Raw genomic sequence first — 14,596 nt, forward strand, 5'->3', positions numbered from 1 at the left:
ATTTTTTATATTACTGGAAATGACTAGATAATAATTATAATCTTTGTCCTTTATATGATGTTTATTTTGTTTGTATCAATAAAATTATGTTTAATGTGAAAGTGAAGTAAAATGAATATGGAGTAGTGTTCTTAATTCGGGAGGGGAAGAGGTTGTAAGAGGGAGGTAAAGGAAAGGGAGTTTGTGGGGTTCACGTAAACGGCAAAAAGGATCCGTGGACCAAGGATGGGAGGGCTGGGTGAGGGTCTGGTCATCAAGGGCCCATGTTCCATATAATGTTCTCCGTGTTTTGTCTCATTTAGTGTTTTGTGTATTATTCAAAGAAAGTTCTTGTTAGACCCAAGATTAGGTTGGCGGGTTGAGAACCCCCTGGGACCGATAGCTAGTCGGATGGCCAATCTAAAACCTAGCGCGGTCATAACAACCTCTGGCCAAATTTGGATTGTTCTGCAAAATCTGGACCATTGTGTTAAACTGCTTCTTGGTGGTGACTTATAGCACGGTTAAACTACAGCTTTTTGCCGGGTTAACCCACTTCATGAGGATTTATTGCTTAATCTGGTCAAATCTGACCAGATTTGCCACACAAAAATTAAATCCTCTCATGGCTGGGTTTATTTTAAATCCGGCACAAATCCACCAAAAATACAGTGTTGTATTCGGTATTTGTGCAAAAAAATCCAACTCTACTCAAAAAGTACCAAAAGTTGCAACTGTTTTTGCAACAGAGTTAGTCGTGTTTTACACGTTTACGATTGGTCGCATGAGATTTTATGGAGTTAATAAATCTAAAGTTATTTGAAAATCATAAAATTATTTATTTTTTCACTTTAGACACTTTTTTAAACAAAAAGTACGCTTGATACCATGATACAAAAATAGCTGTGTTCCAGAACTAAAAAGTTTTTACAATTTTTACGACTTTTACACATTTTACTCGAAAAAGCGTTCCCGTACACAAACAAGTTGTAAAATGTTCACTTTTCTTTAAACAAAAATGGCGCTGAATGACGCTCTCTTTAAAAACTTTTTACACGACAAATTTGGTCGAGTAAAAAAATAGTAACATGGTTGCCGGCGTCTGATTGGCTGATACGCCGACTTTGACATTTGTTCCAGTTTTTTTGACGTATTTTCCATTTTTCCGTTCCCGAACTATTTCAAAAAACTTGTGTGTGATAACAAATTTTTTGCAGTTCTCTCTTTTACGAGTTTTACCATTAAAAAGTACGGGAACGAAGCTAATGTATCCCTGTGTGTAAAATATACCAATATGAGCAAAGAGGGGACGATATCTCATACGAGAAATTGTAAAAGTGTAAACCACTACTTTATAAGTTATTTTGTATGTATACGTAAACAAACATCAGCTGACAGTTTATATCCTCGAAAAGCTAAGTGTAACCAGCAAAGATTAACCCACTGGATCTATTAAACCCAGTGGGTTATAGTGCGGTTACACTACAGGTTTTTGCCCGGTTAACCCACTTTATGAGGATTTATTGCTTAATCTGGTCAAATCTGACCAGATTTGCCATACAAAAAGTAAATCCTCTCACGACTGGGTTTATTTTAAATCCGGCACAAACCCACCAAAAATACAGTGTTGTATTCGGTATTTGTGCAAAAAAATCCAACTCTACTCAAAAAGTACCAAAAGTTGCAACTGTTTTTGCAACAGAGTTTGTCGTGTTTTACATGTTTACGATTGGTCGCACGAGATTTTATGGAGTTAATAAATCTAAAGTTATTTGAAAATCATTAATTTATTTATTTTTTACATTAGACACTTTTTTTAACAAAAAGTACGCTTGATACCATGATACAAAAATGTATCCCTGTGTGTAAAATATACCAATATGAGCAAAGAGGGGACGATATCTCATACGAGAAATTGTAAAAGTGTAAACCACTACTTTATAAGTTATTTTGTATGTATACGTAAACAAGCATCAGCTGACAGTTTATATCCTCGAAAAGCTAAGTGTAACCAGCAAAGATTAACCCACTGGATCTATTAAACCCAGTGGGTTAACCTTCAATAGTGTAACCGGGGTATTAACCTTCAATAGTGTAACCGGGGTATTAGCAAAATTGTAAAAGAATGGCATACAGAGTTGTAATATCGCGTATACGACATACATAATACCAATTAGACGTTACGACACGTCAATTTGCAATTTTGGATACGACTACGCCAACCGTAATAAGGCTGATTATTGAAATAAGGGGCTTTCGCTAAGCAAAATTTTACATATCATTTGTATATTCACCCTTATTACGGTTGGCGTTGTCGTAGGCGTTCAAGTGTCGTAGACGTAGTCGTAGGCGTTGTCGTAGTCAATAATTTTTGGTATTATGTAAAATTTTCGACTACGTCTGTTTTGTAATAGATTGCAAAAATACAGGGTGTTGAAGATTATTAACATTTTCGACTATTACACGCCACCCTGTTATAAAAAAGAAAACAAAAAATAGAGTCAGTTAAAATAAAAAAAAAACAATTATTTATTAATAAACCATAAAAATGTTAAGTATGGGTTATTTTATATCCGACGATGAGGATGAATATACTCCGAACGATTTAAAAGTTAGACGAAAACAGTTACGACAAGAATTAAACATATTTTCCATGACTGATACTCAGTTGCTGTTGCTGAAATCCATTTCTGTGAGTGGTATTTGTGACTAGTGTGCAGGGATCCTGGTTCACTTGGACCTGTTGCTCATTTCCATGAGTGATACCTATGCTTACAAGGGTTATTGTGCGGGGATCCTGATTCACTACGACCTGCGGCTCTTTTGCATGAGACCTGCTTACGCTTTGGGGAGTAACTGTGCAGGGATCGTGGTTTTCTAAATCTTCATGGATTATACATGCTTCAAACAGTTCTTCCTCAGTGGTTGTTTCTCGAAGCGTTGAAGGCTGCTGGATTCCAATTGACTGATTGCCCGCGTTTACAATTGTATCCAATTGTAACAAGCTTGATGCTGCTTCTTCCGTGTCTGTTAGTATGTACTGCTTGAAGGATCCTCCACCTGTAGCACGACATTCCGCCTTATTGTGAACTTACTTCTTCCTTAACTTGAATTTGTAGTCAGCCCAGACTTTCATCCAACCCTCACCTGTTCGTACTGGCGGTCCTAAAATGTTAAGTTTCGTACTAATTTTATTCCACTCTTCTTTCACGCTAATTTTTTTTATTCCATTGCTGTAACCTCTGGCCAAATTTGGATTGTTCTGCAAAATCTGGACCATTGTTTCAAACTGTTTTTTTGTGGTGACTTTTGTTCTAAAACATACGAATATATATTTTTGTTATATAGACACATACCTTTTGTTTAAATCCATTTTATTTGTTCGTTTTTATTAACGTTTTAAGAAATTTGTCTGTTGTCGTCAGCAAAATCTCTAACGACTAATTTCACAGCGTTTCTCGTAATAAAACGCCTCTCGTGGTAGCAAAATTGTAAAAGAATGGCATACAGAGTTGTAATATCTCGTATACGACATACATAATACCAATTAGTCGTTGCGAAAATGTCGTGTACGACATACATAATACCAATTAGACGTTACGACACGTCAATTTGCAATTTTGGATACGACTACGCCAACCGTAATAGGGCTGATTATTGAAATAAGGGGCTTTCGCTAAGCAAAATTTTACATATCAAAGGCATTCCGCATTCTGCAAATCGATTCGATTCGGTTTTCATCACATACCTGAATAAATACTTTAATTTCTTTCTCCCAATGAGTACTTCCATTTGAAATGGACCATATCAAAACATTTAATTTAATTTTCAGCACTTTATTATGTATTTTGAAGTAGAAATTATATACGTATGTAGTGTTTCTTTTTTCAACGTTTCTTGTTTGTTTTAAGTAGCATTATTGCTTCAATAATTTTGAATACTATTTATAAAATAAAAAAATAATAATAAAAAAATTAAATTACATGGAATACAATTTGAAATGGGAAATGAGATTTTTTCTTGTGGTGGACAAAACTAAAAAAAATAAATTAACATAAAAACGTGAGTAGCACAAAAATTGTTGCTGCGATCTTAAAAAGACAAATTTAAAAAAATAAAATCAGTTTTTCTTACTCTTAAAATTAGAATGTTTAAACTTTTACAAAGCTGCCACGGTTAACTTAAACACAAAATGAACTTAAAATTATAGTAGAATTAAAATGAGTTTCAATTATCCACTTCGCTTTTTATTTTATGCATGAGTGTTTTAAACCTGATGTATTAATTGGTATTTTCCGTTTCGGTTTTATGGAATTCTTCCAAGCATAATTTACAACTCCACGAACCTTCGGGAGGTGTGACAAGTGGTGGCGAAAGACAATACATGTGATAACCACGATCACAATCGTCGCAGAACAGCAATTGGTCATCGTTATCCGAAGTACCACAAATCGAACAATATTTACATTCAATACATTGCCAACGATAACGTTTAACAGAAATGATCATATTGGGTGTAAATTGCAGACATGATGGATGGCCGGAACGACCACAGTCGGAGCATGAAACCAATTCTTCGGGTAAGTTAGTCTTTTTATTCTCACGTTGATCGCCCAAACAAAAATCGCAATAGGGCGATGGTTGGGCCACTTCACGATAATTGGAGCGACCTTTGGGTTTACCAGCTGCCTTACTGGGACTGGCAGTTGTAGCACTGACTCCTGCAGTAACTGGTACTGTAGCTGCAATTGGTGTTGTTACCACAGCTGCTGTTACCACTGCTGCTACTGCAGCTGCTGTTGTTGATGGTGGCACTAAAGGTGCTGCACTAGACGAATTACTATCGGTTGGTAAACCCATTGAGGCATCGGTTGCATTCGACGAAGAATTATCCATTGTTGGTGGTACTATTGGAGCTGTTACTGGTGCATTCATATTAACACTGGAAGGCAATGTAAGACCTGGTTGTGAGGAATCATCGGTATTTGTAATGGGTGATGCCGAATTGGAATGACTTATAGTTGCGGGAGCTATATTTGGTGCAACAGCTGTCACAGCAGCTGATGAGGTATTTGAAGAACCGCCACCACCACCCCCACCACGGCGACGTCGTGGAGGATCTTCACCATCAGCATTAGCAGCACCGCGACGACGAGTGCCTAAAAATAAAAACAATATATGAATAAAATTAATATTTAATCGTTTGATGGTATTATTGTCTTATTCAAAAAAGTTTTCATTAATAAGAAAAACGAATAAAGCCCCATTGAAAACAAAGCGCGGATTGAATACAAGTTATGCGCCCCATACATTACACTGCAATTGCCTTTCGCGGAAAATAGCATAATATGGAATTGGTTTTGTCTCTCGCAGCATTGTCCGGTATGATGGGCTCTATTTTTTGCATCATGTATTCTGAGGTTATGGTCTTTGGTACCCGACATTAGATTTTGTATGGATTGGATATTTTTAGCATTACGCTTCCAAATTATCGGCATATTATTTAAGGTAGGCTCTTGCAATCTGTTGCGTTGACACAAGATAATCTTGCCGACTTTAAGACGGGTGCGAACTTTAGCTGATACATTGAAATAGATCGAACCGGTATGAGCTACTCGGATCTATCGGATGTCTAACGCGCTATATTAGTGTCTTCCATCTATCACCACATGATCAATCAGGCCGGAACTGGAGACAACGTTCCATCTAAATTCATTCTCATGAAGGCTGCCTCTTCCTACCAAATCAAACATATTTTCCATTCAATGTTTGATATTAGACCTCCTAGGACATGTGTCTTCCATCTATCAACACATGACCGATCAGACGTACCATCGTACCATTATTCTCTTGAAGGCTGCATCTTCCGATCGTAGGACCAAGCATATCATTCCTTCAATTTTTGCTGTTAGACCCCTAGGACAATCTTACCTTCTGTTTTCCCTCCTAGACCCTCGTGGAATATAAACATCCAGCTGCTATAAAGTGCTCAATTTTTTTCTTTACATCAGTCTATCGTTCTTTCTGGAAGGAAATGTTATCAATTTTGAGCCTTTCAAGTACAATCGCCGATGCAAAACAGCGTCTCTTTTTATTCTCGTCCTTGGGTGATTTTTAGCATTTTCAATTTCTTCCTACTGAAACAAGCACTTAGTCGAAGCTGCGAAAATCCCTATTATGGTGGTATCGAGTTAATAGGAACCTTTGAACTTCAGTCGGATGATTGTACAAATTGAAACCACCAAAGGAAAGAACGCATAGCCTTTCTTGTTCGGATTTCACCTCGGTTTCAGGCACTGCTCCCTCTGGTGCAGGCACTGCTACCAGGAGTGCAAGTACTGCTACCACGAGACTAGGCATCTCGTTGTATCCAGAGTCAAAACTCATTTCAGCACTTTCAATATTAGGGATTTCAACATTATTCTGCCCTTCTTCTGCTCTGTGCTCATCAATTGCCGGCAAATAGAGCATAGCGCCTCCAAATACCCTTTTGGTTGCTTTTGATATATCGACATTGCGAAAATACCTTGAGCAAATGCTTCTCAATTGATTTTTCCGTCGTACTGCGCGGTACTTTGTCATTAACTATGGTAACCACTCTTTTCTTGCGGCATACATACTCCCATATTCCAAAGTTGCGAACATCCCTATTATGGGTTATCGAGTTGCTTTGTGACTGCATCTTCCGGGTCAGATTATGAATTGAGCTTTACCAATAGCTGCAGGTAACAATTGGTTTTACCATGTGCAAGTGAGAGTTGGCTTTTAGATAGGAAGAAAGCCTTTGTATTCGCATTATAAACCCTTCTTTACTCAAATCGTTTCATCTTTCGTTTCGGGGACCCTATCACTACCCTTACACAAATCTTCTCCAAATATATAAAACAATAAAAACAAGTTGTCTTCATGTTTTGAATTCATACGATCATATTACTCACCGCCTCCCTTGCGTCCACGCTTTGGAGTACCATCCGAGGCAGCATTCGATCTACGCCAACGTCCACCGCCACCAGTACCACGTTTACGTTTGCCTCTCGCACTATACGATTCATCGAAATCATTATCAGATTCGAAGTCATCTTCAAAATCTTCATGATGGTGATAGGACATTTCCATGTCATCATGGAACCATTCTTTTTCAGCATTAGCATGAGAATCTTTGCTGTCATTGTCACCTGAAGCGCTCATGGAATTGCCATCGGCTGTTAAAGCTGAAAATAAACAACAAGTAATACAAATTAGAAAAATATCAAAACGAATGAAATAATAAAGTACATAATTTGTAATTATAAGCATATTTATCCTTATTTGTATACATAATATATATTTGTAATACATAATACACAAACAAAATTGGGCCTACTTGAACCTAATAATTCTACATCTTGTTTATATCGATGGTCATAGCTTTATGTAGCTGTGATATTGACATTACAGCCAATCAACATTTTCTTTGCAGTCTTCGCAAATAAATAATGACATGAAATAATATAAAAATACATATATTACCCACACATATACTTTTTAGACATGTCTGTGGTGGAGCATCTACTTTTTTGCTGCAATTTGCAAAAGATACAGATTTTTCTCTAAAGCAAATAAATTTCATTACAAATGGAGAAAAAAGCGACATAAAAAGGATAGGGGGCAATTGCAAAAACATCAGAGTACTTGGAAATGAGACAAAGACAACAACAAAAACAACACTAATGATGCCATGAATTGCACAAGAAGTGTTTTCTTTCTGGTAAGGGTGGCAAATAAAGCACCACCCAAACAGGCAGTCAACAAATCACACATAACACAAAGAAAAGCAGGTCCAGAGCAGAGTAGGGTTGTTGTTAATGAGAACAAATGAAATATACTAATGATGAGTACACTGACTGCAAGAAACATTCAGACAACACACACTTATTGATTATTCCCACTTCTATTTACCTGCGTTTTCATTTTGATGATGATCCCTGGAAGCACCTGACCCACTATTCGATGAATAATGATGATGATTGTGATGTGATTCTCGATATTGATATGGTCGATAGCTGTGATGATGATTGTGCAAATATTGTCGTTTGGGTTTACGCCACCTCGATGAAGGATATGTATAAAGCTGACCTTCACGAAAACCAGGCATACGTTGCTTTTGCTTGACAAAGAGTGCACAATGAGTCTGGGCCACACCAGTTTGGGGGTCGAGAAAAGGCATTCGTAAGCGTCTTTCGATACATAATCGTGTATTATAGTTTTCACTATTCTCCAATATCTCCTTGTAAGCGGAATCGTTGAGAAAGTTTTGAATTTTCTGAAAATTGGCTATATTAGCAATTTCAATTTCAGGGGCAGACATAATGCCCGACGATACCCGTGACGTTCACTTTATAAGGCCTACTACTATTGTTTGGTGTGTTGTGTAGGGTGAACAACACCAACAGCGCTTCCTTTGTTGTTGTAATGCACTTTTTCCCTTCACAAAGTCCTCGAATAAAGTTTAGCAGACAAATTTCTTCTTTTTGTTTACAATGTAAAACATTTATAATCAATTTTATTTAATACTGCTTTATAAGAACCACAATTAAATAATGTATATTTATTTCAATTTTTTGCTTGAATTTGTTTCGACGAAATTTGCATTTTTTGCTGGTCCAAACAAGTTTTTTTTCTCAATTGACGCTATATTCTTGAAGATGGCAATGTCAGCGATATCCGATAACATGATATGACAGTTGTGGTTTGCTATCGATAATAATAAAAAACAATAAACCAGGTAGATGCATAGGCATGAAACTAAAATCAAATGCCAGTCTGAAAGTCTGTATATCAAAAGAATTAAGTCCCGGTCCACACTACAGTAATTTCATTGAAATTTTAATATGAAATTATGCGTCTCTAGATCGACGTCCATAGTAGAGTAAAATCATAAAATTGCTGTAATGGGGAATTCGATTTAAGAACACCTAATTTCATGAAATTTGTTAATGAAATTCACGCTAGTGTGGACCGGGACATACTTTACCCAAAAGTCAACTTATGGCCCCGGCACATACGGTCCGTTGTGCGTCGCGCCACGCGTTAGAAACAACAACCACATGAAAAAAGTGTAAGTGATGCCAAGTTTGTTATCGAAGTTTTCATGTGGTTGTTGTAACGCGACGCTCAACGGACCGTATGTGCCGGGGCCATTAGTCCCGGTCCACACTAGGTGTTCTTAAATCGAATTCCCCACAACAGCAATTTTATGATTTTTGCTCTGTTGTAGGACCTGCAAGAATCTGCTAATTTTTACTACGATAACAATTTTCCCTTTATGCTATCGAAGAAAATAGTAAAAATTAGTAGATTCTTGCAGTCCTGGAACAGACCATTTATCTTACTATGGAGGTCGATCTAGAGACGCATAATTTCATGCAATTTTTTCAATGAAATCACTCTAGTGTGGACCGGGACTATTTTATAATTTTGTGTGGTAGAAACAAAGAAAGAAATGACACAAAACTTTACCCAAACGTTGGATTTGTTTTCAGCTTTATTTTGGCAGCTCTCTCTCGTTAATTCTGAAAATAGAAAATTTGAAACATTTATTAAAAAGACCAGAAATTTAAAAATCAGAAAACATGAATTAAAATAATATAATTGTTTTGTTCCAGAACAGAAAAACGTAATTAAAGCACTGGGGCTGGATTCTTGTTCTATGAAAATATGAAATGAAAAATATTTTCTTTATATATTTTTCATTTGACAGTATTTTCCTTTAGTCCCGGTCCACACTAATATGAATTTCATTAAAAAATTTCATGAAATTAGGCGTTCTTAGCTCGATTCTCCCACTACAGCATTTTTATGATATTACTCTACTATGGAACTCGATCTAGAGACGCATAATTTCGTGTCAAAATTTCAGTGAAATTACTGTAGTGTGGACCGTGACTTATGAACATGGTGTAAAGGCCGCGGCACATACGGTCAGTTGAGCGTCGCGTAACAACAACCACATGAAAACTTCAATAACAAACTTGGCATCACTTACACATTTTTCATGTGGTTGTTGTTTTCAACGCGAAACGTGTCGCACTACGGACCGCCTAAGTTTATGAAATTATTTCATTGAAATTGCTTTAGTGTGGACCGGGACTACGGTACTCGATCGAGGGACGCATTTCCCGGGCCTAGATTGAGTTCTACAGTAGAGTAATACTCCGCTTGCACTTAATCCACTGGGTTTCAACTATCAATTCCATTGAGCAGTATGCAACTCAATCTAAGAACGCCTAATTTTATTATTTCATTGAAATCGCTTTAGTGTGGACCGGGGCTAAAAAAGCCCAATTTCATGAAATTTTTGCAATGAAATCACGATAGTGCGGACCGGGACCACTATAGGTCCGTATCTATACTAGGCACTTTTCCTTGCGGCAATTGTCAGTTTGTTGGTGAGATAGGTTGTTCACAGACAAAGCCTTAAAGGCCTGAGTACATAATCTGCTTTGCCTGATTGCCTTGCTTTGCTGCTTCAATAAAAAATAAAAGAACAAAGAAGGCCGACCCAATTTCCAACTGATGGCAACCCAGTTCGAAATTTCCTCTTTATTCTATTATTTTTATTATGTCAAAAATGAAGCAGGAAAGCAAGGCAATCAAGGCCTGCGTACATAAGCTGCTCTGCCTGATTGCCTTGCTTTCCTGCTTCATTTTTGACATTATAAAAATAAAAGAATAAAGAAGGCCGAGGAAATTTCGAACTGGATTGCCCTTTTCTTTTTTATTCTTTTATCAGAAGTAAGCAAGGTAAGCAGACAAGGCAGCTTATGTACGCAGGCCTTAAGGCAGAGCAGCTTATGTATGCAGGCCTTAAGGTTGCTCTGCCTGATTGCCCTGCATTTATGGTAGTATGTGTAAATTTTTGAAATTTTGAGAATGTATGTTTGACTTTTTCAAGACTGATGAAAATCAAAATAGTTTTGATTTCAAAATGAACCCCCATCAGTCGGGGTGAATTGTGTTTATTTTCAAATTGTCAATAAACAATTTTGAAAAACAGAAAATAATGTTCGTGTAGGAACACAAAAAACGTAGAAATCATTCATTTGTGGAGGAGAAATTCAAGCTTTTAGACTTGACTGATGGTTCGTGCTACACACTTGTCAGTCACACATACAGAAAGGGTTCATCGGACTGACGGCACAGACTGATAAATGAGTGGGGGCCTTAAAGAAGGCCGAGGAAATTTCGAACTGAGTTGCCCTTTTCTTTTTTATTCTTTTATCAGGAGCATGGCACAATTACCCAGGTAGTGGCATCGTACAATTTTGAATATGTTATGTCAAAACTTTCTTTATGTTGTTGGGGAAATTACAACAAAAATAATTTTTTTATAAAGGGATTTGACTTTTCATATTCGATCAGCTGGTGTGATACCACTACCTGGTAGTTCTGCCATGATCAGGAGTAAGCAAGATAAGCAGGAGAGGCAGCTTATGTACGTAGGCCTTTACTGCATTTTAAGTTAGGGGTTTTTAATCCCATAGTATCGATAGACAAAACTATCTATCGATATTTAATTTTAGGTATGTTTCAGAACTGCAAGAATCTACTAATTTTTACTATTTTTTTCTTGCAGGTTCTGGAACAGCAATTTTAAAAAAAGAATCAATTGCTCTGTTCCAGAACCTGCAAGAAGCTACTAATTTTTACTACGATAACATTTTTTCCTTTATGTTATCGAAAAAAATAGTAAAAATTAGTAGATTCTTGCAGTACTGGAACAGACCAAATACTATCGATAGTGCCATCGATTTTTGCCAGCTCTACTATTGAGGGATATATGCTAGAGCTGGCAAACCATCGATATTCCCACCATTAGATATTTTCGATATAATAGTTTAAAAAACGATTACTATCGATATTATCGTTAATTTGTCACCACCATTAATTTAGAAATGAAAATGGCGGAAATGTCTACGCTTTTGTTGACATTTTGCACAAATAGTTCACAGAAATCAAAAAGGACAAAAAACAATTGCTTTTATTTAATAAAAATACATTTTACTTTTTCGAAAAATTTGTACGTGTGACTACTAACTTACTTTCTTACATCCACAAAACCAAGATCTATTTAACAGGTCACGTAAGTAGCACAAATACAACTCTGTTTTGGTCAAAAATTCTTCAATATGTCAAAATGTTTGTTTACGTTTTCATACAATTTATTCACAATAACAAAAAATTTGACAGATTGAAACCAATCAGCTGGCCGTTAGATTTTTTTGCTTATTGAACTAGTTAAACAAAATATGTGCATACATTCTGTAGTTCTTTTCATGGAATCCTTCTATTGAACTAGGACGTCCCAAAACACAACTCGCAAAACCAAAACAACATCATCATCAGATTTACAGACAGACAAGAAAGCATTTCTCGAATATATTAAAATATGCCAGTATATCATGAAAGGCAAACTCGACAATTATGTGCTTTACACACTTTGAATAATTTATTTCAATGTAAGTTTAGCCACTGAACTATTTGTTGCTAATTTTCTTCTAATGTAAAGTTTCGTTTTTCTGCAGCTCGCCAAGCATTTACCAAGGAGCAACTGGATCAAATATGTACCAATTTAAATCCCAATGTTTTTCTAAATCCCCATCGTTCTATGCTTGGATTAGGAAATTATGATGTAAATGTTATAATGGCAGCATTGCAAATGAAAAACTGTGAGGCCTGTTGGTTCGATAAGCGAAAGTAAGTAGAGTTTGGTAAGGGTAAGGTAGTAAAAAGAGAAAGTGGAGGTGATACACCAAGGGCTTGTAGAGGTATTTCTGTTTTCCTGAAGTACATTTGAGCATGAAGAAAATCTCAAGTTCCAGGTCAATGTACAGAATCATTTACATATGTAGGGTCCCAACATTTAAAGGCATAGTTTTTGACCAAGTAACATTTAATTAATTAATTAAAATTAGGTACTTCAAAGCAGCCCACTTAAGTCTGCCTAAGACAATTTCAATTTATAGAAAAAATGAATTTAACCGTTGGAACAAATTGAATACTTTCCCAGCTAACGAAAAACATTGAAACTTTTATGACTGGTATTTATTTTGTCCTTATTAAAAAAAAATCTGAACGAATAATGATAATATGGATGCCATTGTAAAGCTTACGGAATACACTATTGTATACAATACTATGTATTTCTAAATAGCCGGTCTTAGATCAGGGATTATAACGTATACAATACTATGTATTTTTAAATAGCCGGCCTTAGATCGGGGATTATAACTTTCACCTATGAACAGGGGCAAATCTGCTGTAGGGGAACATTTTCTTTTAAATTTTAATTTTTTCAAAGTTGTCGGCCTTCAGTCTGGGTTTTAGACTTTCTCCTATGGACAGGTGCAAATCTCGGCCACTGCAACAAAGTATTTTCAATTTTTTTTTCAGTAGCCTGCCTTTAAACAAAGTAATTTTCGGAACTTTGAAGTGTGGACTGTGGACCTCCAAAGAACTTTATACCCCGTTATTATCTCTCCTTTGTATCTATGTTCAAATATCTACCCTAATACTTACTATAATTTTTTTCCACTTTTCTTCCAGAGACCCTTCATGTATTGATCTGAACGCGATTGTTGGTTTCATTCTAAACGTGCCTTCAGATTATAAATTTGGCTTTATAACACTGCCACTGCGTAAAAGACATTGGATTGCTGTACGACAAATTGATGGAAAATATTATAATTTAGACTCAAAATTACAAACACCGGAATGCATAGGCAACGAAGAGCAGTTATTTGCATTTCTAAAACAACAGCTACAATCAAATGATCGTGAATTATTTGTTATTGTCGAATCAAGTGCCAATGATAATGAACAACCTAAGAAATGGTTAAAGGAATCGCCAACAAATGAAACAGCAGCAACAACGAATTTGGATAAGAGCAATACAAATTCTACAACGATGAATGGTCATGTTTCGTGAGTTTGTGTAGATATTGTATTGAGGATACTAAAAGGATTTGTATAATATTTCAAGGTTGTAAAAATGGTTAAAAAATTGTTTCATATGATTATGAAAATGATGAACTACGAATGTAGAGAGGGAGTATTTATACAAAAACAAAGAAAAGCGAAAAAAGACTAGTCTGGGTAGATTTTGTTCTTTGGAATAACTCTACCCAAATGGATTAAACAAATTAATACGTACACGTTTTGTTAATAATAATTATTATATATTTTTATTTGACTTCTTGTAAAAAATGCTTTATTATAATCTCTTAATAGGTATAGAATAATGTTCTTTTTTTAATAATGGAAAAGAAAGAGAAAAATTCGGATCTGGAATAAAATAAAGGTAAAATATGCTGTTTAAAATATAGCTTGGTTTTTGTTTTTAATGACTTATAACTCGGGAACCATTGAGGTTTGGCGCCTTTTTTACAAACTCAAGCCTAAAAGATTAGTTTTGGATACAGCTCTCGTAAACTTTTGCTCTCATCGTAAAAGAGGCGACTTTTCATGCCATGTAAAAAAAAAATCGGCGTGCACTCATTGATATGAAAGAAGTCTCCTGTGTCTCTCGGGGATGTATATGGGAACATATATATGCATGTAGAATCGAATCAACATGGGT

General features: G+C 36.0%; 2 protein-coding genes across 2 annotated transcripts; one reads left to right on the forward strand and one right to left on the reverse strand.

The window, feature by feature from the left end:
- Nucleotides 1–3,799: 3,799 nt before the first annotated feature.
- d4 (double PHD fingers d4) lies at nt 3,800–8,697 on the reverse strand. Its single transcript, XM_073988875.1, has 3 exons — nt 7,918–8,697; nt 6,918–7,190; nt 3,800–5,138 (listed from the first exon to the last, which is right to left on the reverse strand). The coding sequence occupies exons 1-3, from the start codon at nt 8,324–8,326 to the stop codon at nt 4,261–4,263; spliced, it is 1,560 nt and encodes a 519-aa protein (XP_073844976.1). The 5' UTR covers nt 8,327–8,697; the 3' UTR covers nt 3,800–4,260.
- Nucleotides 8,698–12,205: 3,508 nt separating this feature from the next.
- On the forward strand, nt 12,206–14,341 carry Josd (Josephin domain containing). Its single transcript, XM_073988877.1, has 3 exons — nt 12,206–12,476; nt 12,543–12,714; nt 13,564–14,341. Exons 1-3 carry the CDS (start codon nt 12,407–12,409, stop codon nt 13,943–13,945), a joined length of 624 nt encoding a protein of 207 aa, XP_073844978.1. The 5' UTR covers nt 12,206–12,406; the 3' UTR covers nt 13,946–14,341.
- Nucleotides 14,342–14,596: the final 255 nt, after the last annotated feature.

This window comes from Musca autumnalis, unplaced genomic scaffold (genome assembly GCF_047663935.1).
Source record: "Musca autumnalis isolate F117 unplaced genomic scaffold, ASM4766393v1 scaffold_5, whole genome shotgun sequence".
NCBI lineage: Eukaryota > Metazoa > Arthropoda > Insecta > Diptera > Muscidae > Musca > Musca autumnalis.